The sequence below is a fragment of the Setaria viridis genome, chromosome 5 (genome assembly GCF_005286985.2).
Source record: "Setaria viridis chromosome 5, Setaria_viridis_v4.0, whole genome shotgun sequence".
Taxonomy (NCBI): domain Eukaryota; kingdom Viridiplantae; phylum Streptophyta; class Magnoliopsida; order Poales; family Poaceae; genus Setaria; species Setaria viridis.
Window position 1 is genome coordinate 11516559 of NC_048267.2, and position 26018 is coordinate 11542576.

General features: G+C 46.5%; 5 protein-coding genes across 6 annotated transcripts; 2 read left to right on the forward strand and 3 right to left on the reverse strand.

The window, feature by feature from the left end:
- Nucleotides 1-3967: 3967 nt before the first annotated feature.
- On the forward strand, nt 3968-9684 carry LOC117858696 (uncharacterized). Its single transcript, XM_034741817.2, has 5 exons — nt 3968-4866; nt 8717-8769; nt 8863-8956; nt 9101-9199; nt 9292-9684. The coding sequence occupies exons 1-5, from the start codon at nt 4336-4338 to the stop codon at nt 9424-9426; spliced, it is 912 nt and encodes a 303-aa protein (XP_034597708.1). The 5' UTR covers nt 3968-4335; the 3' UTR covers nt 9427-9684.
- A 784-nt stretch (nt 9685-10468) lies between these two features.
- On the reverse strand, nt 10469-13583 carry LOC117857370 (putative pentatricopeptide repeat-containing protein At1g17630). The gene has a single exon (XM_034740005.2). It carries the CDS (start codon nt 13555-13557, stop codon nt 11569-11571), a length of 1989 nt encoding a protein of 662 aa, XP_034595896.1. The 5' UTR covers nt 13558-13583; the 3' UTR covers nt 10469-11568.
- On the forward strand, nt 10775-11595 carry LOC117857372 (phosphopantothenoylcysteine decarboxylase). The gene is made up of 2 exons (XM_034740007.2): nt 10775-11101; nt 11196-11595. The coding sequence occupies exons 1-2, from the start codon at nt 10775-10777 to the stop codon at nt 11466-11468; spliced, it is 600 nt and encodes a 199-aa protein (XP_034595898.1). The 3' UTR covers nt 11469-11595.
- Nucleotides 13584-13786: 203 nt separating the features above from the next.
- On the reverse strand, nt 13787-16284 carry LOC117857373 (uncharacterized). 2 transcript variants are annotated; one of them, XM_034740009.2, is made up of 7 exons: nt 15865-16284; nt 15382-15449; nt 15178-15291; nt 14899-15061; nt 14674-14820; nt 14547-14596; nt 13787-14143 (listed from the first exon to the last, which is right to left on the reverse strand). In XM_034740009.2, exons 1-6 carry the CDS (start codon nt 15937-15939, stop codon nt 14570-14572), a joined length of 594 nt encoding a protein of 197 aa, XP_034595900.1. In that variant the 5' UTR covers nt 15940-16284; the 3' UTR covers nt 13787-14143; nt 14547-14569. The 2 variants fall into 2 exon arrangements, with proteins under 2 accessions (XP_034595900.1, XP_034595901.1); XM_034740010.2 differs by lacking the exon at nt 14547-14596.
- A 251-nt stretch (nt 16285-16535) lies between these two features.
- Nucleotides 16536-19466, reverse strand: LOC117857371 (uncharacterized). Its single transcript, XM_034740006.2, has 6 exons — nt 19075-19466; nt 18230-18350; nt 17783-17904; nt 17561-17682; nt 17325-17484; nt 16536-16751 (listed from the first exon to the last, which is right to left on the reverse strand). The coding sequence occupies exons 1-6, from the start codon at nt 19392-19394 to the stop codon at nt 16742-16744; spliced, it is 855 nt and encodes a 284-aa protein (XP_034595897.1). The 5' UTR covers nt 19395-19466; the 3' UTR covers nt 16536-16741.
- Between the last annotated feature and the right edge of the window lie 6552 nt (nt 19467-26018).

Consider the following 26018-nt stretch of genomic DNA (forward strand, 5'->3'; position numbering starts at 1 on the left):
CAGTAAGTAGAATTCATTTGGTAGCCACAGTACTAAAGCCTTCTACCTCCATTCAAACATCCATTGATCTCACACAGAGACAATCAGTTTAACAAATAATAAGCAACGTAACTAAATTCAACACCCATGCTTGTAAGTTAGCGCTTCCTGACATAGTTCATCATATGTTCATCATCACAACATAAATAATAACCAACACAACTTAATTCAACTACACGTCATGACAAGCACACACAAAAGACATAGGCCATCATGCCAACTAAAGTCACATCTAGGTGCAATGCATGGATGGTAGGGTCTGGTTTTAGACCGTAGCGGCATATTGCTTGATCATGGAGAGCCTTGCTTCAACAGGTGTGCACAGGAAGATATTGCGTAGATCGTCATGCATGCAGATCTTGATCACACCATTCCAGAGTTGTCCTTCCATCAGGTGCACTCCAAGCTCTGTCGCTGAATCTGTAACTAGTTTCTGTTCTTGTTTCCTAGCATCCTGTTGTTGTTTCTTCTTCTCCTTTTCTTCTTCAACCTCCTCCTTCTTATCCAAATACGCCCTTTCGATCACTGATGTCCTATGATCATAACTGGAGTTGAACCTTGTCATGTTGCTGTTCATGTTTCGAACAGCTGCGCCCTTGGTCTTCTTGCTAGGGCTTGTTGTTGTGCTGCGGATGCTGCTGGAGCTCCTCTTGCTTCCACTGCTGACTGGGGTCGCACAGCTCTGAGGGGTGCCACAGTCAGCATCTTCATCTTCTTATTCGCCGCTACTAATGAAGTTAATTTGGCGGTTGACCCCAGGCACAAAGGAGGTTTCTCCCATCACTGCAACTCCACAGAACATGCGGTCCAGTTCATCAATGTATTTTGGCCATCCATCCTTCAGACCATACCAGTCTTGCTTCCCCTGCATTGCAAATAACAACACACATACAGTCAGAAGCTAGTAGAGAAAGACAACGAGTACAGAATGAGGTGTTCAAGATCATGAACCTTGCAATGGTCCTGCCACCACTTATCACTAGCAACCACAGAGCCATCTGGTCTGTGCCCCAAGCCTGTGCACTTCGTCCGAACATCTTTGATGAACTGCCAAAGCAATTTCAACTGTCTGTACTTATAACCAAACTGCTCACTGTTACGGAACTTGCCAGTTGCAGCTAGAAACTTATCCTGCACATCTTTCCAGCCCCACTTGCTCATGTTGCCATTCTTGCAGTTACCCAAATCAATTTGTTGGTAGTAAATCTCACAAAAAGCCTGAGTATCCTCTTTGGTCCACTTGGCCCTGCTTGGCTCATTCTGTGCACAATTTAATTGAACAAGCATTGCATGAACGAGTAATGATAGTAAGCATGACTAACCGAAACAATCAACACACTAGGGAATAATGTAAGCGTACGCAAGGGCAGATCTTGGATGTAAATATGTGAAGCGAAATGTACCGGATTGTTGTCGGCATCCAGTGCTTGAGCCGCACCGCGACGACGGGAACCGCGCACCCTGGATGTAGGTCGCCGCTGACGAGGCAAGGGAGCCGCAGCCTGACCACCGATGCTGGAAGGCTCTCGGACGGGAGGGCCGCCCCGGCTGCTGCCGCCTTCTCCTGCTTGGTCGGCGGAGCGAAGGATCCCTTCGTAGTCGTTGATGTGCGGCCAACCGGAGCTTGCATTGAGGTTGAGGTCAGACATACCCAGCTGGCTTGGGGTGGGCAAGGTGGACGACGAGTTCTGATGCAGCACAGAGGTGTAGGGGTTGTAGGCACCGGATCCTGAGCTCGGCGGTGCTAGGGAGAACAAGTTCCTTGTGCGGTGGCCGTCGTCGTAGTCGGAGACGTTGCCGAAGTCGAACCCCGAAGCATTGCCGTATCCGCCGGCATTGAAGGCCGCGGGGTTGCTGGATCCACCGGTGTTGCAGCCCGCGGGGTTGCTGGATCCGCTGGCGTTGAACTCCGCGCCGTTCCCTTCGCAGTTGAAGTCATCCATCGCCGCCGATGGGTCAACCACGGTGGATTCGGTACCGGACGCGGTGGATCGGACCGACTAGGTCCTGGATCTGGTGCTGGAAAGCTCGATTCGAGCGGAGGCGGCGAGAGGAGCGGCGGGGGAGAGGGAGAGCGGCGCAGGGGGAGAGAGAGCGACTGCGGGCGGTGCCAGGGTTCGGAGTGCGGCCGGTGTTATGGCGCTGGAATGGATACGATGGGGTCGGCGGGGGCCGAATTCGGGCCATCCAAAAGGCCAAATTTGGACCAAAGTTTGCCAGCCCGTTTAGTTCCAAAGTGCAAAAAGGTGGCCCAAATACTGTACAAAGTCAAATTTAACCCTCAACTAAACAAGGCCCTAGTGTTCAAATTTATGCTTGCTTGCTGTAGAAGATCTGATTCTTTCTCTTTCTGTGTGTTGAGGCACTCTTTCCACCTCTGAGCATAAATGAGTACAGCAAAGGCGTGATGGATGTTGTGAAGTGCGAGTCACAGGTCCAGGTTTGCTTCTCTTTTTCATTGGACAATCTCCACATATGTTAGTCATTATGATGTCGTAAAAGTAAAATCTATGATTTGCTAATGTTAAGTATTTGTATCATGGGTTATTGGTGTATCTTCTTTCCTATATGTTGTTTCATTTACAAACTTGTGGTTATATGGTTAGAATTCCATGATACTGAAAAACTATTCATTTTCATTTGTTGTTTTCTAGTTCAGATTTTTAGATATAGCCTGTTGTGTGTAATGATATGTTGTTCAGAAACCTTGTCATTGTATCTGTTCTTTTTCCTTGCTTTAGGATCTTTTGTTGAACAAGCTTCTTGGAGAGGATTTTCTAACTCAAGAAGAAAGGTGAAGCAAAAATTCTAATGTTATACAAATTCTGCAACTCTATCTGCAATATAATTTCTATAGGGGAAATGCTGTTCTGTAGTCAGTAGTCTTAACATGTATGATTGCGGTTATATGGAATGCTAGCGCTTTGCCATTTATCAATACTAGCATGTGTATTTCCGAGTTATCTTTTGTGATTTTCGGAGAATGTTGTCTCTGTTCACTTTCTCTAGCCTGTCCAGGGCCTCGACCCTATTCAATAATGGACCCTGTTCACTTACCTGATTAATCGCATTTTGTAGGGACATACTTCATTGGTGCAGGAATTGCGGTCTACAATCGGGCATCTTCACATGAAACACTGGTGCTTGATACTCTGCAACTGTGTACTGTAATATTCTAAACTGTAATTTGTGTGTACTCAGTATTAAGGATTAATCCTCACATTGTTGGTGTCATTTTCTGTTAGATTGGATACCTTTACCTCACAAATTTCAAGCGGTTAGAGCAACTGATGTTTCAGTTAGGCTTCGCAAGTGGTGCCTCTTCACAACATATTGCAGTTGCAGCATATCAGGATGCAATAGTGAGGCTGGAATCAAAAGGTTGGGAAGTGCTGTATATTCATCGGCAAGCGAATGGAGCAACACGATTGATGAGGCGCGCGCATACACTGGGCAGCATGCCGACTTGAATGTTGGGGAGGATTCGGGGCTTGTGACTAGGATAGTTTGCTATGGCAAAGAAACTTCAGTTTGGGGCTGGTTAAAGGCAAATAGAATTATGGCCCAATTGTAGTGTCGTAATCGACCTAAATTCGTGTAAGAAATAAACAGCTTCGTGAGAATTTGTTCACAAAACCACTGAAAATTCGTCTCAAAAAAATATACACGTCTTACTGTTTTCCTGCAATTCCTCTTGACAAAGTAAGCTGTGAGATCCTGTGGCAGTAGCCTGGGTAATATGGCGGTTTTGTGTACTATTTTGTATGCGGCCCAAATCATAAGGCCTTGTCCATGCGATCGAAGCCGCTGGTGTTCGTTCTTGTACGTTGTTCTTTTGCATCTGTATGCCGGGGCTCCCTTGTGTGATCCCAAAGCTTAAGATGCAAGTGATCCTTATCCGAAGCACGGAAAGACGCAGCTGTGCTAGACTGCTAGTGCGCGGACCGCGTCATCCGCCGCAACGCAAACCACTCCACCTCTCACCTCGCGCCCTCTCACGCCCGCCCACGCCCACGCCCACGCCCCTCCCTTCCTCTTCCCGAGAGACGACGACTCGCAGTCTCGCACAGAAGCACACAGTGGCACGGAGCACGGAGCAGCGTGCCGCCCAATGCTTTTAAAACGCGACGCCCAGTGACAGTGAATCCAAGTCGTCGTCGTCGTCCTGGCCATTCCTCGCAGGGACACGGCGCGCGCACTCCCACGAAAAAGGAGAGGAGGAAAAAAAAAACTGGAAAAGGCGAGCAAGCAGAAATCGCAGCACGCCGGGCTGGGAATGACGCGCGCGCGCCGGCGATGGCCGAACCGCCGCAGACGCTAGCGCTCGCCGCGCTCATCCTCCTCAACCTTCTCCTCACCGCCGCGGCGCTCTACGTCAACGTCCGCCGCGTCCTCCGGGCCCGCCGCAGGGCCCAGCTCCAGCAGCAGCAGCACCACCAGCCCCTCCCGCAGCAGCCGCCCGGGCCCGAGGCGGCGGCCCGTGAGCAGCACGCGCAGGAAGAGGAGGAGGGGGGAGGGGAGGAGCACGCGGACGAGGGCGGGAGGGAGAAGCAGCAGCGGCGGCGGCGGAGGGCGCGGAGGCGGCGGCAACAGCAGGAGGGGGAGGGAGCGGACGGTGGCGGCGGCGGCGGGAACGGGGACACTGCCGCTGCGGCGCCCTCCGCGAAGGCGGCGTGTAGGGAGGGGAAGGCGGAGGAGGAGGCGCTGCTGCCCCGGCGGCCGCAGTTCCCGCTCGCCTCGGTGGCCGGCGCGCTGCAGCGCCGGATCAACGCGCGCTACGACGACCTCGCGCGGGCGAGCGAGGCGCGCTGCCTCACCATCGAACAGGTACCCGTGCGGTGCGCGCATACCCTCTCGCTCGCTCTTCTACTTGCTTCGATGCCAGCGTGTAGCATTGCTGTTTAGGTGAAAAGTGGTGCGACAATGCTGGGGGTCATTGGGCTGCTAGACCCAAACACCTGCCTTCGATTTCTAGAGCTCGTTTTTGCTCCGACTGCAAGACAGCGATAGAGTTAGTACCTGGTATTTGAAATGCTGCACGTTTGATGTGAAATTGGATCTTATAGAATTTCCTATTTCCACGACTTAAGTTTTCGCTATTAAGGCAATAAAATGATTGGAAGTTTTGCATCGTTAAATGAAATATAAAATGTCTGGATGCCAAGCTTCAGGAACTGGTTGCGGTTCTAGTAGCAGTTAAATGAAATATAAATGTTTGGATGTCATCACTGATGAACTGCCATTTCGCTTTCAACTTACGAGCATGCAATGCTTTGAATCTTTTCCCAATTATTAAGGTTTGAATTTACACAAAAGTGAAAAACATCACATCCTAGTTGTATGATGCCGACATATAGAACTACTCACTCAAACATCATACTGTCACCTTGCTTAAAAAATAACCCAAACTAAGGAGAATGAATTCCTTCACATGTACATGTGGGTACATACACCATCAAAACAATCAAATGTGCCTCGAGATTGATGGAACCTTCAGAATTTAAACCAATCAACCTATTACCTATCTTGAAATAGTTTGGATGGATAAGATAGGTGTACCCAATATGCATGTGAAGATGCATTTGTCCAAACTAAGAATCTTTTTTGCTAAATTATCCACAAGTATATGTAGTGAACGTTAGAGCTGAATGACACTAGACAATTCAATTAGGACTTTCTCCATTTTACAGGTATGGTATATTTTTAAATCTGCCAAGTCCGCTTTTGCTGAAAAAAAAAATACAAAGTCCTCCGGAAACTCAAGAACGTACCCGCAAGGTGACATTGTCATGCTTCTGTATTCTTGATTACTAAATTGACATTGTCATGCTTCTGTATTCTTGATTACTAAATAATCCAGAAGAGACTGGTACAGAATGCCAAAATTTGAAATTTTGTTTATTTGTCAACTCTGGGTGTAATTTTGGAATGCTATTGACTGCCTCTGTAGTTTTATTGCTTTTGGAAGTTTGTAAAAAGTAACACATCCCTAAATGGGAACGTGCCTCGCCCCTCCTCATTCCCCTTTCCCCTCCGTCCTCCAACAAATAGCTTACAATCGACTACAAGATAAACCTAGCTCTAGCCTGCCCGACAAATTCTCAACATCGAGAATTTTGCCCCTAATCTCCCATCACAACCTGAAGCCATGGAAAAATCCTCTGATCACTTTCTCCTTGCTTTCGTTACGGCGCTTATTATTCAGCGCCGCCGCCGGAATCGTGAATCGGGCGAACCATCAATTCCACTTGGTAGCAAGAGTGGGAAGAAGGGAAGAAAGGCGATGAAGAAGCAGATGTCAGAAGAGCCACCTTTCCCCCTCTCGATGTTAAGCTGTGCCATGAAACGACGGATCAGAGATATTTATGCTGAGTTTTGTTGTGCTCCGATTACAGGAGACCTGGTTGGTAGATTCTTTCTGCAATTTCTCGATGCAATTACCTTTGACAGATTTGTTTGCTCTTTCGGGTTCTGGGTGATTTGAGAGGCTGATGTGAGTTGGGTTTTGATAAGACAAGGAATACGAAATTTCTGTGTTTGTGGGAGCATGTGCGGTACTTAATGGGATGCGCGACTTGGAAGTCTTTTATGCACAATCCAAGAGCAGGATTTAAAGATCTGCCTTCTTTTTCCTCTCTGGAGAGTTTTCCCGAGTCCCGACTGGATTTAACTCTAGTACTAGTACTCCTTTTTGAATTGATGTAGGCTGAACCCAGAGCTAGAAGCATAAATAGGGAGATTCGTAGCCCCTAAGTGGTTAGTCCTGCCATTCTATTTTTGAAACTTTTATGGTTAAGCATTTGGTTGAACCAAAATGTAAAATGTTGCTTCAGTAGACAGAATGCAGTTGGTGCTCTGAATGCTTACTTATCATCAATGTTGTGGTTACCATTTGAACTGCAGTAAGAAAACCTGTTTTTTCTGAATCTTTAGCAAGCAAGCATGGTTTTCTGCTATAGTATTGCTAGGCGACTTGAGTTTCAGAATAGTGCATTCAAGATTGCTTCCGTTCAATAGTGTCAAAAAAATAAGTTACGTCCCTTTCCTTGACAATGTGTTTTCTGACGCTGAACTCACAGCTATTGTTGTATGGAAGATATCTGTGCTCGTTTTTATGTTTTGAATAGCACCCCATGCTGTTAGATCATGATATGCATACTTTTATATCAAAGATTTGTTGAGTATGCTAATTTAGGTAGAATCATTTTGATTTATAAAGTTATATACCATCAATTTCTATTGTGTTATATGCTTAGTGTATGTTTTTAATGTCATATAAGTATTTTTTTAAGGAGAAACATGTATTTGCCATTTTCTGGCCAATCTATGAACATATAAAGGTTCTGTAGGTCAGATTAAATCAAGTTGACTACAAATATTCCAAAACATTACTAACTTTCTATTAGACACTTCAATTCTTTGTGTAATAAAAATATCAACTTCCTGGCGTTGGGGGGAGTATAAAGTCAGTGTATTGTTGAAAAAAATTATTGTAAATTTGCAATTCTTGTTGTACTCTTATTGTAAAAGATGCCGTTGTGTATGCTCTATGCTCATGGCTGTAATTAGGACCTTGCAGATCTGATTAAATGGCCAGTTCTTCAACATTCATTTGTTTGTACTATTCAGTCTGAACTGGATGCAAACATCTAAACTTCGACCATAGTTACTGTGGATTGGCTTCTTTTATCTTTAGTTCTTTTTTAAAAATAAAGTGCAGGTAAGGTCCTATACTCCTATCTAGGGTACATTCAGCTCTATATCTAAAATAGAAATCTCTACTCATCAATGATCTCGTTCATGATTTATAGGAGTGAAGGGCCTATTTGGGTTGGGGTGATTGGGGTCCCAACCCTTTGGATTTAGTTTTGATTTGAACTAAATCCAAATGGGTTGTAAGACTTTAGAATGTGTGGCTTAAAATTATGACCTGATAGCAGCGCTTCTGCTTTATTTAAAAAAAATATGAAGGATGATGTGTAACTCTAGTTTCTGTATGTTGCCTTACAACCAAGTAGATATTGCTTCTCCTGGCATTCTTTTAGCTTTCTGTGTGCTGCCATCCAGGTGTTCTGTCACTTGTCGTGGAACTATTGGTGTGAGCCAATGATTTGTAGGTCAGGACCTAGTGGTGTGGATCTCAGGCTATCAGGCATCACCCCAGATTACTTTCCGGAAGGGTAGGGACTGTAATTCTGCAATACAAGTCCTTAAGAAAAGAATAGAAGAATGCCGCTATTAGAAAATTGCATCAACCCAGATCAATGAAAAGTAACTTAAACATAAGGTAGTATGTACAGTGAGTTAGCTAGTGCAGGTTCAGTAGAAGTGCTTTGGGTCGTGTAGGAGAGGTGTATAAGCAACGGCATCAATGTTGTTAGCGTGAGTTCTCTGCACTTCGCGTTGCAATAACAAAAAATCACAAAAACAAAAATCTTATGTTGCACTTATGTTGTACCAAAATCTTGTACCAATTATTTTTCTTATAATACAAAGATGGGCAGCTCTCGTGCGTATTTGAGCAAAAACAACATAAGTTTGCACATTTTGTTTTCTGGGTGACAACTACACAGTGCGCTGTACTAAGGTTGCAATCACTGATATGTTCTGTTCTCATTGGGCTCTATCAGTTGCAGAGTTTACTGAAAAGATATATGCTTCACTGCCTTGTTTTCAGGTTAATGAGTTTCTTAACTGTCTCATAGATGCTAGAAACGAGCTGCTGCAGAGGTGCGTTGCTATTTTCATTGAACTTACCTTCTGACACCCATTGCTCCAAATGTTTACCAGATCCTCACTAATGTATTCCTATGATCATACCAGGTGTGAGAACGTCCAAAGAAGCTTCAAAATAAAGAAGGCAATGTTATCCAACCATCGGAACTACAGGTCTTCATACGATCGCCTCTTTGAACAGGTCAGTCGTTGACAGGAAACAGAAACAACCAATGCGATTCGAAAAACAGAACAACCAATTCGAATAAGCAGATATAATGCGCAACATACGTCTGTGCTAACTTCAACTTCTGTCTCTTCTTCGTACCCTTGTCCCCTGTCATAGGTATGTAGATTGGAAGCGGAACGCGATAACCTAAAGAAAGATGCCGCCATCTACAATTACATCCAAGAAAGGCTTCAGAAGTCATTGCCATACAAAATGGTATGCCACGTATGATCTCCTCGTAGCCACCTCTGCTTCCTGATAAAAACATAGATTGTGACCCTGGAGACCTGGGCCATTTATCATCGCAGATCATGGAGCTCAGCGCTATGGAGATGGAGGCCCCTGAGATATCGTTTGAGGAGCTGCTGGCTAAGGAGAAAGAGGATACCGCCTTCTGGCAGCCTAATGGGAAGATGAGGTCAATCTCATCCAACCCAAAGTAGCCAAGTAGGACGCGAGGTCCCGAGGCCAGCATGGGGTGACTGACGATGGCACACTGAAACATCGATAGCGTCTCAACATCATTAGCAGTATAAACTTTAAAACCGAGCTTGCTCTCCCATTAGAGCTGCTGTATCGAACCCTTTGGTGTAATGCAGCTGGCTGTCATGATGTTGGGCGCCTGTCACTTGGTCCTGGCCTGAAATCTGGGCAGATTAAAGAGCTGTGTCGCGCTCGTCAGTAATAAGTGCACTTCCATATGCTGTCTCCTCCTCCATGGTATCGCTATGGTTTCTGGTGTCCGGCGAGATCTGCATGTGATGGTTCACTGCTCCTCCGCCTGTGCCATATGCGCGAGTCCCACCAACTGAAGCAACCTGTCCGCGTTGTTTTTTATTTTTATTTTTGAATTAATCCTGTTCGTGTTTTGATGTCTGGTTTCAGCATTCCGCTCAGCACCTTCACATCGCCAACATTACCTGCGGAAGAGCGGATCTAATCTACAGGTGTCTTTTAGTTTGGGGTCCAATTGCGTTGGAACGGGTTCGACCCCATCGACCTGCGTTTGGTTGAAAATACATCTGAGTTGGATCGGATCTAGGAGAGAATATTCCTCCTAGATGTGGGTTGAATGCATTCGTCTAAAACGAGCGGACGCACTCGACCCGCATGCACGTCATTGACGTCTGTTTCATGTGTGAGGAGAGGGAGGCGCAGAGGAGCGTGAGAAGGCTGGTGCAGAGGGGCGGCGGCTGGCACGTGGAGGGAGGGAGGAGCAGCCGCCGGCGTGGAGGGGGGAGGAGCGGTGGCCGCGCGGGTGAGGGAGGGAGGAGTGGCGGCCGATGCGAGGAGGGAGGGAGGAGCAGCTGCAGGCATGGGGGAGGGAGTGAGGGAGGAGCAGCGGTGCGGGGGAGAGGGAGGGTGGTCAAAGAAGAAGATAAGGTGAGTGAGGACAACATTGGGCTTCGCAGCTGACAGATGGGACCCATTGCTAACGGTGTTAAAATGGCATCCATTCCACTCCTCACAACACCTCCAACCAAATAAAAGACTGGAACGAATCCATCCTTCTCATCAAAACACGAGATGGGTTGAATCCAACCCTGATCCCACTTCCCAAAATCAAACACATGATAACTGTCTAAAAAAGCCATAATCTGCAGCAGTTGAGTAGGAGTACATCAATTTCTTCAGAATTCCATTCCTTGCCTCCCGGCTCCCGCGTGCCCAGCTTGAATCGCCTCCTGCTAGTCCCTCCTAGCACCTAGCGCCTCTTCTAGTTCTAGGCGTCGTCTCGTCGTGTGGTCCAATCTTGCGGGCTCCAACCTTTTCCACCTCACGGGCACGGCGATGGCCACACAAGAGCCGGCGTCGTCGGAGGGCGCGCAGCGACGGCGGCCTAGGGTCCTCCTGGCGGCCTCCGGCAGCGTGGCGGCCATCAAGTTCGAGGGCCTCTACCGCAGCGTCGCCGAGTGGGCCGACGTCCGCGCGGTGGCGACCGCGTCCGCCCTGCACTTCATCGACAAGGCCTCCTTCCCCGGCGGCGTCCCGCTCTACACCGACGACGACGAGTGGTCCCGCTGGGGGCGGGTCGGCGACGAGGTCCTCCACATCGAGCTCCGCAGGTGGGCCGACGCCCTGGTCGTCGCGCCGCTCTCGGCCAACACCCTCGCCAAGGTACGGGTGGGCCGGTGGCACGGCCCCTTAACTTTCTCGTCTGATTCCCCGCCGTCCCTCGTCTGACGAGAATCCTGCCCTCTGCCGCCGTCAGATCGCTGGCGGGCTGTGCGACAACCTCCTGACGTGCGTGGTGCGCGCGTGGGATTACGGCAAGCCCGTCTACGTCGCGCCGGCCATGAACACCTTCATGTGGGACAACCCCTTCACCGCGCGCCACCTCGCCGCCGTGCGCGACCTCGGCGTGTCCCTCATCCCGCCGGTGACCAAGCGGCTGGCCTGCGGGGACTACGGCAACGGCGCCATGGCGGAGCCGTCGGAGATCTGCCGGACCCTGTTGCTCTTCTTCGGACCACAACATCTTTAGAAGCAGTTGGAGCCAATGCTCAAGCTCTTCGGTTATGTTTGCTTTCTGTATGAGATGCGTGACTTGCTTGATGTCTAGTAATCTTGTTATGGAAATTGTTCTATACAATGGTTGCGATGACATCACACTTGGCATGCTTCTCGTCTTCCATTTCAGCATACAGATCGTTGAGCGCCCTGAAGATCTCCTCAGCTTCAGGCAGCAATGTGTTCCCGGCTGTGAAGGCAAACACCTTGTTTTTCACTTCTATCCAGCTCTGCCCCGGATTCTTCCTCAAGCCTGCCTCCTTCGTCATCACCCTCACCATCTTTGATTCATCCCACATCCCGCATGTGGCATACAAGTTCGTGATCAGCATGCGATTGCCGGTGGTCTCTGTTTCAGCTTGCAAAACCCTGGCGATGGTAGCTTCAGCAACGGCTGCGTTCCCGTGCATCCTGCAAGAATTGAGCAATGCTCCCCACACGCACAGGTCAGGTCTCATTGGCATCGTCTCAATGAGCTCGGACGCATCTTTCAGCAAGCCAGCACGCCCCAAGAGGTCAACCATGCAGGTGTAATGCTCCATCGATGGGGAAATCCTGTGCTCCTGCACCATCTGATTGAACAAATGGCGGCCCTCTGCCACACGCCCTGTGTGGCTACATGCGGAGATCACAGCAACGAAAGTGACGCCATCGGGCTCAACCATAGCTCCAGCCATGTCTTCGAACATTGCAAGGGCTTCATCACACAAACCATGCATTCCGTAACTCCTGATCATCGAGTTCCATGAAATCAAGTCCCTGCTCTTCATCTGATCAAACACCTTGCGTGCAGCAGTCACCCTCCCACACTTTCCATACATGTTGATGAGCCCATTCTGCACAAGAGAGTGCAGATCCAGGACTGCTCTGATTGTGTGACCATGGACTTCCTGCCCCAATTGCAATGCCAGTAATTCAGCACAAGCAGAAAGAACAGTTGCTAATGTCACCACGTTCGGCGAAAGCTGGCATTGTTGCATTTGCCGGAACAGATCCAGTGCTTGCTCCATGTTCCCTGATGACGCAAACCCACCGATGACAGCACTCCAGCTCACAACATTGGGCACAACAATGCCTCCACGTTGTTCCATCCGGGCAAGCACATCAAGCGCCTCGTTACCCATCCCAGCTGCTGCATAGCTGGTGATGAGAGCATTCCATGTCACCGTGTTCTTTTCTGTGGCTTCCTGGAACACCCTCTCGGCCTCCTCCATCTCTCCAAGCTTGCCGTACATGCACACCAATGAGTTGGTGACGAACAGGTAGCCATGAACGACGCCCTTCACAAAGCCATAGGCATGTATCGACCTCCCTTTCGCCAATGCAATGCCGCCGGCGTACGGACACGCCGAAAGCGCCACGGCGATCGCCTCAGCATTGCCCTCGCACCCGCTGCCATGCATATCCCTGAACAGTTCAAGAACCTCTGGGTGCCTCCCGCACCTGGCGTGCGCCGAGAGCAACGTGGTCCATGTCACGGCGTCCGGCCGCGCCCCGCCCGCCACCATGCACGCGAACGCGGCCCTAGCAGCGTCGGGGTCGCATCCGATCGAGTACGCGGAGATGAGCGTGTTCCAGGAGAGGGTGGTCCTCCTGATCGGCAATGCGTCGAACACGTGGCGGGCCTCAGCCGCGCGGCCGAGCCTTGCATAGGCGGCGAGGATCTGGCCGGCGACGTCAGCGTGGGCGTGAAGGCCGAGGTGGAGCGCGTGGGCGTGGACGGCGGAGGCGATGCGCGCGGACGGCGCTGCGCGGAGTGCGAGCGGGAGGGTGTAGGAGTTGGGGAGCCCGGGGGACAGCGCGCGCATTAGGCGGTAGAGCTGGAGGGCGAGGTCCGGGCGGGAACGGGCGAGGTGGTCGCGGAGGAGCTTGTTCCATGGGACGGCGTTGTCAATCGGCGGGTGGCGGCGGGTTGGCTGATCGGCGGCGAAGGCGGAGAGGAGGCGGCGGCGCTGGTGGAGACCAAGGGGAGGAGAGGCGATGGCGCGAAGGAGACGGGGCATCCGCGAGCAGGGCCCACCGACCACTGCATCAAGGTTCTGCTCGCTGTCTTGTATAAACATAATGGTCGAGCTTTTTTCTTAGCATTTGTTTAAATTTTCATACAAACTTCGTTTATATAGAGGGAGCAGATCATCAAATTCCTTCCAAAGAAGAATTTGGAGCATTTTCCTGACCGATTCAAACAACATGAAATCTTCCTACAAAGAAGAAAGAACTATACGAGAATAGATATTTGAATTCCTGCTAGTGCCAATCGCCACAATTTCACGCATCCAAATCATAAGCAGATGCAAACTGCGCATGCCATAAGGGCACTGTGCAAGAAAAATCATTTCACAGTTGGACGTCTGTATAGTGCATACAATGCTATCTCGGTGCCCAGTTTCTCCAGGTCAAGAAGCTCCAAGCACACACGGTTAAATTGGACAGACCGATAAGATTGCTAGCTCTCTATGGCTGATGCCACCAGTCTGAAGCAAAACAGGGGACGGTGGAGCCACCCAGTCTGATGCCACCAGTCTAGCTACATCATCTGCGCATTCCAGCCACGTCTCTTCAGGTCTTCCCGAAGGCCGTCTTCCAGACATACAATATTTTCACAGGTTTTCTGCACCCATGTTACAACCAGCGAAGGGTCATGAGTCCCTGTGGAGAAGATGAAGAACCATCATTAATGGGAGAAAATGATGGCATCACTTGCATTCCATGGAAATAATCCCACAGAATTCAAGTGCGATTAACATGAAGCTGCTCAGCCAAGTATGGGCTCAAGTGAACAAATCATTTGACATCACAATGTACAGCCGTTTACTTTAGAAAGAAAATAGAAGCATTTGATGTAAACAAGCCTACCAGATTACTAATCACATGGATAAAACTGAGCAAAATAATCATTTGTTCATAATGTTTATCTGAAGGCTCCAAGCATCATAAACATTTGCTCATGCAGGTATCTGACAAGCTTTGGCCACTATGAAACATTACAGAAGTATTACACTACTGAAAGTACATCTTCTGTATAATAAGATAAAAAGGCAAGGAGTAATACCTATTATACATCATATGTGATCCCTACTCCAAAAATTCTTCCATAAGACCCTATAGTAAGTTCAGACTCGCATTATTACCAGATGAGATAGCGATAGAAGGATATCACAAAGAAACAGATAACAAACCTGTGATATAAATTGTTCAGCATCTGTGCGCCTTAGGAAATGGAGTGAGTTCTTGGTCAATGATACGGAATGGTCGCCAAGAGATACTTCACCAATGTCCTCCAGCACCCGAACCTGAATGTAAGGATCCTTGGGAGGGACCATATCCTATAAAAAGAAGGTACAGAAAGTCTGATAAATCTATTTCATCCCTAAGAAAACATAAGATACAGAGAAACACCATACTACTGTCAAATCTATATCCATCTCCGATATGTATGACTTAATGGCTGCAGAGTGGTTCTTAAAATACTCTTTCTCTGAGAAATGGAGTTTTTCTTGAATATCATGGGGAAGCACAGGTCCAACTTTCCATCTAAAACTCTGAATAACTTCTGCTCGGTTGTACCTGGTTGGATACAATACTTTCAGCTAAAGTACAGTCAAAATCAATTTTAAGCATGTGCTATAAGCATAAAACAGAGAAATGGAAATTTTGCTCATCTGTGAATTTTTTATTCGTACATGTAGGCCATGAGGCATCTTTTATTACGGAGCAGGGAAAGATGGTGGATAGCTGCACCATAGTGGTCCTCGTTTCTGGTTGTCTCGATGTCTAAGTTTTGCTCCACCATTTTCCTGTCATAAGCCAGAGCAAATCAGTAGATTGTACATTGGAAATGCCTAGCAAATCAGTGGTTGTCAACATTCTATTAGGATACCAATTACCTGATCAATGACTGAAACTGTGAATTGTGCTCATTGCACTCTCTAATCACCTGATCAAACACGTCACTCTGCACATTTTGAGATACTGAAAGTTAGGTATTAAAGAAACTAAAAGGAACTGTGACTATCAAAATCACATTGCTTCTGATAATGGAAGAATACTACAGATACTTTTAAATATATAATGACGAGGTAGTATACAATGCTGCAGCTGTTATAATTTCCTTCTGAAGATCTCATAACACATAACTGTTTACATCCATATCAAATACACATGCTAAGACAAATATTATAACGAATGCAATGAAACATGCAGTGATACTTTTTTGTGGAAATTCACAGTGATCCTATGTCCTATCGGACACCTAAGACACCAGATCAAACAAAATTGTAGCCTTTCACAAACATAAGCAAGACAGAAGCAGTAATCACTCCTGATTCCAAACTAGTAAATGCAGTTGAGTTCAGAGGAGTAGGAATTACATTGAACGGCGCGAGGTGGCCAGCTTCAGAGGAGTCGATCTCCTTCAGCAGCTGCGACGCGCGCCTTCCGTACATCCTCCCGTCTCCCGCGCGAGCGCTTGGGCCGCTGGTTGGATGGTCGCACCGCCGGTGCCCGATTGTTTTGCTTCCCTAGCCGCTAGGGTTTGGTCGGACCTAGGATTGGGGGAAAACGGAGGAGGAGAGAAGCGAGAGTGAGAGGTCGAGGCCGGCGTGAGGCCGTGTGCGCGCGTTATCGACTATCGAGAGAGGAGGTGGGCGTGCGTCAGGCACGGCGCTTGGACCCGCCGGGGACTGGGAGGATCGGGTTTGGCGAGCGGCCACTGGCGGGATCGGAGCGTGGCGGCGGCCGGCAGAGGCGGTGGAAGGGGAATTTGGTGCTGCCGCGCGGGAAGGAAATTGAGAAAATTGATGAGGTTTGAGGGCTCGAGGCGGGACGATCCAGATTGACGTCGTCGGAGAGCAAAAATGTCAGTTGCATTTGCATAGCTACAAGCCTGCAACTGACATTTTCTTTTTTTGGCAAGTATACAACTGACATTTTCAATAGGGTAGCCAACCAATATCGTTTGCAGAATCGCAATGTTGTACAAACATTTTCCTTACCGATTCAAAGAACATGAGAGATCTGAGAGAGGAGGGGGACAAGTAACTCGACCAGAACAGATATTTGAATTCCTGCCAATCATCACTATTTCAAGCATCCAAATAAAACATGTGCAACCCATGAGGAAACCACAAGCAAGCTACATCATCTGTGCATCCTAGCCAGGTTTCTTCAGGTCTTCCCGGAGGCCGTCTTCCAAACATACAATCTTTCCACAGGATTTCTGCACCCATGTTCCAACCAGCGACAAGGTCACGAGTCCCTGTGGAGAAGATGGAGAACCATCATTAATGGCCAAAAAAAAAAATGATATGCATCGCTTGCATTCCATGGAAATGGTCCCATTGGATTCAAGTGAACTCAACATGAAGCTTCTCAGGAAGGCCCGTGTCTGAATATACTATCTCAAGTGAACAAATCGTTTGACATCACAATGCATAGCTGTTTACTTTTGAAAGAAAATAGCAACATTTGATGTAAAAAAGCCTACCAGAATACTAATCTCATAGATACAACTGAGCAGAATAGCCATTTATCTGTGCTCTCAAAAAAATTGTGTTCATAACATTTATTCAAAGACTCCAATCTTCTTAAACATTTGCTCATGCAGGTACTTGGCAATCTTAAAATTTTGAAGGACAACATTCAGTAAGAACATACTATCTCAAGTGAACAAATCATTTGACATCACAATGTACAGCCTTTTATTACTTATTTGATATAATCAAGCCTAGCAGATTAGTAATTACATAGACAAAAGCGAGCAGAATAATCATTTGTTCATAACATTTATTCAAAGACTCCAATCATCTTAAACATTTGCCCATGAAGGTACCTGGAAATCTTAATATTTCTGAAGGACAACATCACAGTTAGTATCAACGTCACCATGGCGAAGCAAAGGTGCTCCAAGGAGTGGCCACTAATGAAGTACCGGTTCACACTGTAAACCTTCCTGTCAGCAAGGCCTTCAAATCTTGCTAGAAGGTAAAAGCCTGCACCAGTACATCAATAACATAAGTGTTCAATGGGAGTTACCAGATTTCGATGCAACGGATCAGTTACAGTTACCTGTAGCAAGGAACCAAAACCTTGAATGTGTATACTTTGGAGGAAACAAGAATAGAATTGCAGGAATTGCAATGCAAGGAACAAAATTCAGAATCACCCATAAGCGCATATCATCAAGAACCCTGATCAGCCAGAAGAACATATGACGATGACACGTTTCCAGTACTTATTTCAAGATAAACCATATGAGGAACAAGCTCAAGGAGTGTGAGAGGTTTATACCTTTCACATGCACTGCTCACTAATATAAGAGATAACAGTGAGATCAAACAAGATAGTCCAACCCTCTCATCAACTCTTTCAATTACCAATATTGACAAGAGTGAGGAGGAGGATATCATCATCTGCATCGCAAGAGCATCCAGTAAACATCCATAACCAGAGAAATTTTTTTTGATATTCATCTATCCAATTGGCTTGCTGCCAATGAAATATTCAAATCAGATCATTTTTACCAATTGCCACTCTAAATTTAAAATACTCACATGAAAACTCAAGTGTGAACAGTTTTGGTCAAAGTTTTGCATTTAAATTGTATACAATACATTATCTTGAACACTAATTTCGAAAAAACCCTAATGCACTTCAAACAGTGCCAGATTTGAAAACACCTAGGAATGAGTAAACAGCAGATGAGAAGATGGCAGCAAGAAAGCAGTATTCAGATACCGGCAACCTGTCCCATATTAAGCGGTCATCATCTGGCTTGAGGTGATAGTAAGCTGAGCCAAATGCTGCTGCTGCATTCCCAGCATAAAAGAGGAACCATCCCAAGGCCTCCCACCTCAAGCTACATAATTCCACAAAGTGACATGTTATCATTTTGTATAATTTAATCCAAGGCAGGAAGCATATTGTCATCCATTGTAGCAAATTCCTTTAAGCAGAACACCTCAAAAATAACCAGATTTAGTTTCGCATGAAGTGGCATATTTGAACAAACAGGAAGAACACACACATTTCATTTATTGGCTTTCATTGAAGCATTTCAGCCTATTTTAATTAAATACCCATGATCCAAATCCCATTATATGACCAGTCTAATCTATACAGTGGCAATATTGGATTACGCATTCCTGAAGCAAAGCATTTCATCAAGCAAGCAAGCAGGTGCCAGAAGGCATGGCTGAGTTATTCAAACCTAATAGCAAAGGATCTCAATATGATTGTTAGCAACATTCTCATTTAACTAAAGAATCCACTGAATTAGCGGAACCTCATTGGGGACGGTAGGTCATGGCTAACTAGTTTGCAAATCTTGACTAAAGCAGTACTTGTTAGATATACACAAATCACCTATTCTGAGTTCCGAGGCTTCCAAGCATAACTGGATACAGGATGGACCCTTCTATAACTACCACTCCCTCAAAAAAACATTGGCTAGCCCAATTCTTCAATTTAAGCATCATCCAGCTGTTCACTTGACCCACGTGTAATTAAACCCGAACACAAGACAAACTTGTTTAGTGAGACACTCCATCAGAGTCAAACATGAGGTGGGGGAGTAAGGGCACCTGACGCCGAAGCACCCGCTGCCGCAGAGACAGAGGATGAGGCCCGGGACCCCGGCGAGAAGAAGCGGGTAGGCGGTGAGCACGTTGAGCGTGTTGGGCACGCCGAGGAGGTTGCGCATGTCGGCGAAGAGGTGGAGCGCGGGGGAGTGGCGGAGCCGCGGCGTGGCTACGAGGAGCAGCGCGGAGGCGAGGACGGCCCCTCCGGCGAGCGCGCGGCGGCGGCGGTTCTCGCGGCGGAGCAGGGCGGAAGCGAGCGCGATGGGACCCGCGCCGGGGCCGCCCCGGCCCCGGTGCGGGGGGAGGTCGGCGGCGAGATGCATGCGGGCGGCGAAGATGCTGCTGGTTGCGTGCGCTGGACTAGTATGGCTCCAGGAAAAAATTTAGGAAGAGGGGGCGCTATTCGAGGGAAGGGAAGTTGACGTGAGTTCGATAATCGATTGTCTCTTCCAAACGAAATACCAGAAATTCCCCGCAACTTTTAAACGTTTGTTTTTTTTTCTCACCAAGTGGTTTTTAGGACGGTTTTTCAACACGATAAATTTATGATGATTGGCCCGCATGGAAAAGCTAGGCGCGGAACGGTACACGTATTAAAAGTGAGCGTCAAAAGGAAGCAGAGAGGCTGATGCGTGACAGAGAAGCAACGATTAGTAAAATCGGTCGATGAAGTTACAGTAGTTCAGCCGATGGAATCATGGAGGTTCAGCTGATGAAGACAAGAGGATTCAGCCGATGGGAGCTGATGGGGTCTAGTCAATGCAAGTAGGAGGGTTTCAGCCGATCGGAGGTGTTGGAGCTTCGACCGATAAGAGGCAAAAGAGTCTTGATCGGCGAGGAGGTTGCAAGATGGTGGATATAGGGTTGGTTAATAGAATCTAAGTTCGTTTCCCACTCTTGTACGAGTCATATTATTTAGAAAGTTTGTTTGTTATAGATATTGTATTGCGTCATAATCGATCAGGACTAGGAGTTTTGAGTTTAGGGTATAAATAGAGACCATGCGAGATTTGAAAAAGTTGTACACACCAACAAACAAATCTACTTTATTCGCAATTTACTTTCAAGTCGTCGACTTTGCCAAAGTTCTTTTTTTCACGAGTTCTTCCAAGCTGGCAGGACAGCATCGTCTTGTTCTCCAGCTAGATTGTAAGTTCCGTTTTTATCGAGTAATTTCTAGGCTTTAACTTTCAGCGTATCGCTATTGTTTCGTCTAGATTTATTCATCAAGTTATCGATATTTGCTAGATCTGCAAGTTTATTCGTTTAAATCTTGTTGCTTTAGCTTTTATCACCATTATCCAGCTTGGAATAGATTCCAATCGGCTGCTTATCCTGTTTTTCAATCAATAATTGTTCTATAGCCGACTAGATCTGTTTCAAGTGTTGTTCGCGTAGCATTGTTTAGGTTATTTTTCAATAGTTCATTTGCATTGATTACGCATACGTCGGCTTACCTAGCCAATTGTTTTTTCTGCATCGGCTACTTGGCCGTTTACAATCTCCTGGAGCTAATCGGAACACCAGTCGATTCACTCTCAAATTTAACGTCTTGATTGTCCTTGTGAATTGGCAGGTCAAATTGACTGGCACACCTTGGATTGAGAGGGTCAACCTGTACTTGAGCGAAGCAGATCTCTCAGGTTTCATGTGTTAGTACGCGAAGGTCACCGCCCGATTTTTGCGTCAACACACTTTTGGCACGCCTGGTGGAACCACGAGCAGTTTCTCAACATGTCTTTTCCGGAACCTTCTGAGCTCTCAAACAAAAATATCATGGAGGTTACGGAAGAGGATCTTAAGGATGATCAGAAAAGTGATCTGGCAAGAGCTATGGAGGAATATAAATTGGCGTACTTGAGATCCTATAGCCTTACCAAGAGGGGAGAAGCCGTTAAGAAGTATGATTTTACAGTCCCTCGTCATATCACTATTAGTGAAAATCTAGGGAAGATGCAAGAGATGATCGACCAAGCTGTTCATCATGAGTTGATCAATCAGCCCTCATTCGGTTTCTCAACCAATGCAGTCAAGGGGAGGTTACGGTGTTATGCCGTCTCCGAGTCCCAGTGTTGCACCACCTCTACCAACGCAGATTGTGAACCAGACTTCCCCGGTATATTCTACACTATTGCTGTTAATTTCATCATCGGCGCAATGGGGAACAATAGGGACACCAATCGGATGGAACCCGATCACTGGGTTTGGAGTGCCTCCAGAGTCGTTCACCCCGTCCATAGGGTCTCAAGTACAAGATACCACAGGTGTTGACTCCTCAACCGACAACTCAGCGTCAACAGCAAGATACTTCAGAAGTCAATGGGGGGAATCGGCACTTTGACGCATCATCAAGATGGGTCAACGATGGTATTAGATAATGAGGAGGCGGGCACGTTGCAGCACTTTAACCTTCCTCAGCGGCAAGCATCGGCTCCTCAGCCGATAGTTCAGCCACAGCCTCAGCAACAAGCATCGGCTGCTCAGCCGATAGTTTTGCCACAACCGCAGCAACAAATATCGGCTGCTCAGCTGATAGTTTTGCCACAACGGCATCAACAAACATCGGCTGCTCAGCCGATAGTTTTGCCACAACCGCAGCAACAAGTATCGGTTTTTCAGCTGACGATTTAGCCGGTCATACCACAACAGCCACAGACTACGCATCAGCAGGTAGATTGGGCTACAAAGATAGCTGAGGTAATGCAAGATCAGTTCAGGTTGAAACCTAAGTAGCAGACTTACATGTACAGAACGCTGTATCCACCTGCAAATGATTTGCTTCCTTTTCCCCATCGGTATAAAGTACCTGACTTCACCAAGTTCTCGGGACAAGATGATACTTTTACTGTGGAGCACATCAAATGATTTATTATTCAATGTGGAGAAGCAGCTGCGCAGGATGCGTTGAGGGTTCGGTTGTTCTCGTCATCTTTGTCTGGGTTAGCCTTCCAGTGGTTCACAACACTTCTAGCTAATTCCATTATTTCCTGAGCTGATTTGGAGAAGCAGTTTCATAAATACTTTTTTGCCAGAGTTCACGAGATGAAGCTCACGGATTTGACTGGGTTGAGGCAGAGGAGTGATGATTCAGTAGCTGGCTTTGTACAAAGATTTAGAGAGGTCAGAAACAAGTACTATAGTTTGGTCCTAAGTGATAGCCAGTTAGCTGAAGTAGCCTTTCAAGGACTCTTGCCACACATCAAAGAAAAATACGCATCGCAGGAATTTGAAAGTCTGAGTCAGCTTGTGCATCGGATGTCAAACTAGGAAGCACGCCCTTATGAGTAGAAGAGAAACTTTCAGAAGAGGGTTGCATATGTGGAGTACTCTGATTCAGATGAAGAGGTGGAAATTGGCTTGGCTGAGTGGGTCAAAAACAAGAAACTAGTTTTGTGTCCATTTGGCAAGAAAGAGACTGAAAGGTTTGGGTTCGATACTACCAAAACCGACAAGATCTTTGATTTGTTGTTGCAAGAGGGGCAGATCAAGTTGTCGCCCTATTATACTATCCCGTCGGCTGAGGAGCTCAAAAAGATCAAATACTGCAAGTGGCATAATGCTACATCTTATGACACAAATGAGTGCAAAGTTTTCCATCAGCAGATTCAATCGGCTATTGAACAGGGAAGACTTAAGTTTGAAGCTCTTACAAAGCTAGCAAAACCGATGAAGATCGATCAGCACCATTTCCCAACTAACATGGTGGAAGTCGGTGGTAAAGGTGCGATGGAGACCAAAGTATTGACTTTAGAATCGGCCAAGAAGAATGGAGCTGTAGATCCTAAAGTTCAGATATCGGCTGACGACATCAAGGGAAAATGTCGATTAGAAGAAGGAGAAAGTTCAAAGAGACCTCATAGGCCGATTACTTCTCAAGAATTGCTCAACAAGTTCCAAAGGCAGCAAGAGAGGGCAAGGCACAGGGAAGAGGAGATATGCCACCATGAAGATCATTGGAGATGCCCGTTCTTCATATACTGTTGGAAAGAAGGAATCAAACTACCATCGGCTGATAATTGCCTTGAGTGCAATAGGTTGTGTCAAGATAGCCGATCGTTTAAGAGACCATGCTTTGATAACAGAAATCGCTAGCCGATCATCAGAAATAGATCTGATTATGATAACAGGTGTATTCTAGTGCATGATCGGTTGGAGGGCAAGGCCAATGTGTATGATCTGCTGGGGGGCAGAATTGGTGTATCTAATTGGCTAGAAGAGAGGGCCAATGAGAGAGTCCCTGATGAAAAGCTGATGTGTCGCGAACCAGAGCGGCAGCGTGCATCACAGCACGGTGGTACGAAGCACCCTAGGTGGTGCCCAGAAGGTTTGACCAAGTCTCAGAAGGGAAGAGTTCAGCGCTTGCGCCAGTGGGAACAGCAAGAAGAAGAAGAAAAACATGCCTTAGAGAGGAAAAGAGTCAAATCCCAAGTATGGCGCATCAAAACGAAAGCCGATGATGAGGATAATAACCAGAAATCGGCTGCGGATATCAATATGGTCTTCGTTCTGCCGATGGAGTTTATGGCTCCAGCTGATCATAGTGAAATATCGGAAGCAGAGCGAGGAATGACGCAGTTAACCTTAGAGCCAATGCTGGCTACCTTTGAGAAGCCTGAAGAAGAAAAGCGTCGGCATTTAAAAGCTTTGTTCCTCAAAGGTTAGGTTAATGGAAGGCCCGTTACCAAACTGCTGGTGGATGGAGGTGCAGCGGTAAATATCATGCCATATGCCTGTGGCGGAACTGCCCAAATTAACTTAGCTAAAGCACATTTGAGTCGCCTAACACGAGATCATGTACTTTAATCAAGTTAACTCGGTGGTCCGTCGGATTTCATTCGATAAACCACTTCACACAAGATCGAGAAAGCATAGCTCACACGAAGGTGAGTAGTTCCAGAGATTACAATAGACCATCCAAATTAAACAAGTGCATCAATTATTACAACATCAAGTTCAAAATTCAAACATAGTTGCAGAGTTCAAGCAGTAGAAATAAATAAGCGGAAGCTAACGCCGTTGCCGGACATCATGACGAAGCCGATCATGACATCAATGATCCCGATCCTCGCCGTCCGAGGAGGGATCCCACTCGACCATCCACCCAGGAGGAAGTTGGGGACGCCAAGTGCCGCTTGCAGCAAGCTCAGAGGCGTCAACATCACCTGAAAGAGGTATGCCACAACAAGGCTGAGCGACTACGCTCAACAAGACTTAACCGACCGGTGGTACTAATCCACCAACACCTAGACATGCAAGCTTTTTGGCTCTAGGGTTTGTTTTTGCCAAAAGCGACTAGAGTAGGTCCTTACTTTCAATATTTTAGCCACAAGTTCTAAGTTCATTTACCCATCTAAGTGAGCAACTATACTAAACAAGCAGAGTTTCCAAAGAATTTATGACAAGCATTAATAATAATATCATCATCAAGTTCCATTCTTACTCAGTGAAGCATAGCGATCAAGCAGTCCCAATCTATGAGAGGTAGATGAATCGATTTGAATTTCTTAACCATGCATGGCGAACCTAATCTCACGACATCCGCGCACCACGAAGGGTCGCTTCACTTATCCGCCGTCCCTATCAATTCCCAGACCCGTTTTAGGCCCACTTCCCTTGGTATAAGGCTCCGTAGACCCGGTGTCTACCGTTCTATGACCGCACTTGTCACCACATGTGGCCGTAAGGGAACTCCATTTCTGGGACAGTGAAACGATCCACTCACATCCTGGTTCAATCAGATACTAGGCTTTCCCATCCCATACTAGGTATGAGATTAGTATTTTCAAACACTTGATCACGAACACTATCACATCTCGACCTTAGTCCAAATTTTCATGTAGACAGATGGGGCAATCCACCGACTACCAGAATAGTTCACAGAGCCCTACCCCGTCCATCGTCCTTATAGTTGTAACAAAAGGAAAGCAAACAACTCCTGTAACTCGTGAGTGATAGTCAATCACTCGACTTTTACCAAGTCCTATTAAGCATTGCAACTACTTGACTTAATATACTAGTGTTCAGATCAAGGGGCACTATATTCATGCATCTATGGTTTCAATCAATTCCTAGAAATGTAAATGCACAATCAAAACAACCAATATATTGTGAGTATTTAAACATAGGAATTTATGCTCCGAGGCTTTCCTTCACGCGGGGAGGTAGTGAACGGGTCTTCGGCTTGCTCGGGCTTGGCTCCGGCGGGCTGCAGCTTCGCTACGGCTCCTTCTTATGGCGCCGGGTGAAGCTCGTAAGTCTCGTCAGCGAGGTTCAGCTCTACATGAAATGCAATGCATCAAGTTAATATTCCCAACTTGCTCATAGGACATAAAACACGAGTTAGTGTTGAAGGAGAAGTTATATTAAGGCCACATTCACCTAAACAAGATTTTACACCTTCTATATCTACATGAGGAAGATGGGGTGTGGTACAAGCCGGGGGTCGATTTGATGGCGATTGTGTACATATAAGCACTTACTTTTATTAAACTCTACTTAGATCGGAAAGTTATCCTAGTTTTGAATGTTCTTTTGTATCTCTTCCAATATTACCTTTATTACCTTAAGGCAACTTATACTTAAACATTTTTATAGCAGAAACCTTAATGAAACTGGTCATGAAATTTTAACAGTGAGTTATAGGGATGATATAGAGCCTTTGATGAATTTTTCACAATTTTTAGTGAAGGACATATTTTTCTATACATTTACCCTATTTATTCTTCCCTAAATAGGAAAGTGGTACCTCTTTTTATTTCTGGTGGTTTCCATATTTTTCCCACAATTTACAGTACACCACTGACTTATTCCAAAAGATTTCATATTTTTCTCAGTTCTGGTTTAATTGTTATGCAAAAAGGCAAAAACAAGCTTAGATTTCCATGGCAAAACTAAACAGAGGATTAAACATCTGAGCTGGGCTCCAAATTATTTTTCCAAGCTTGTAC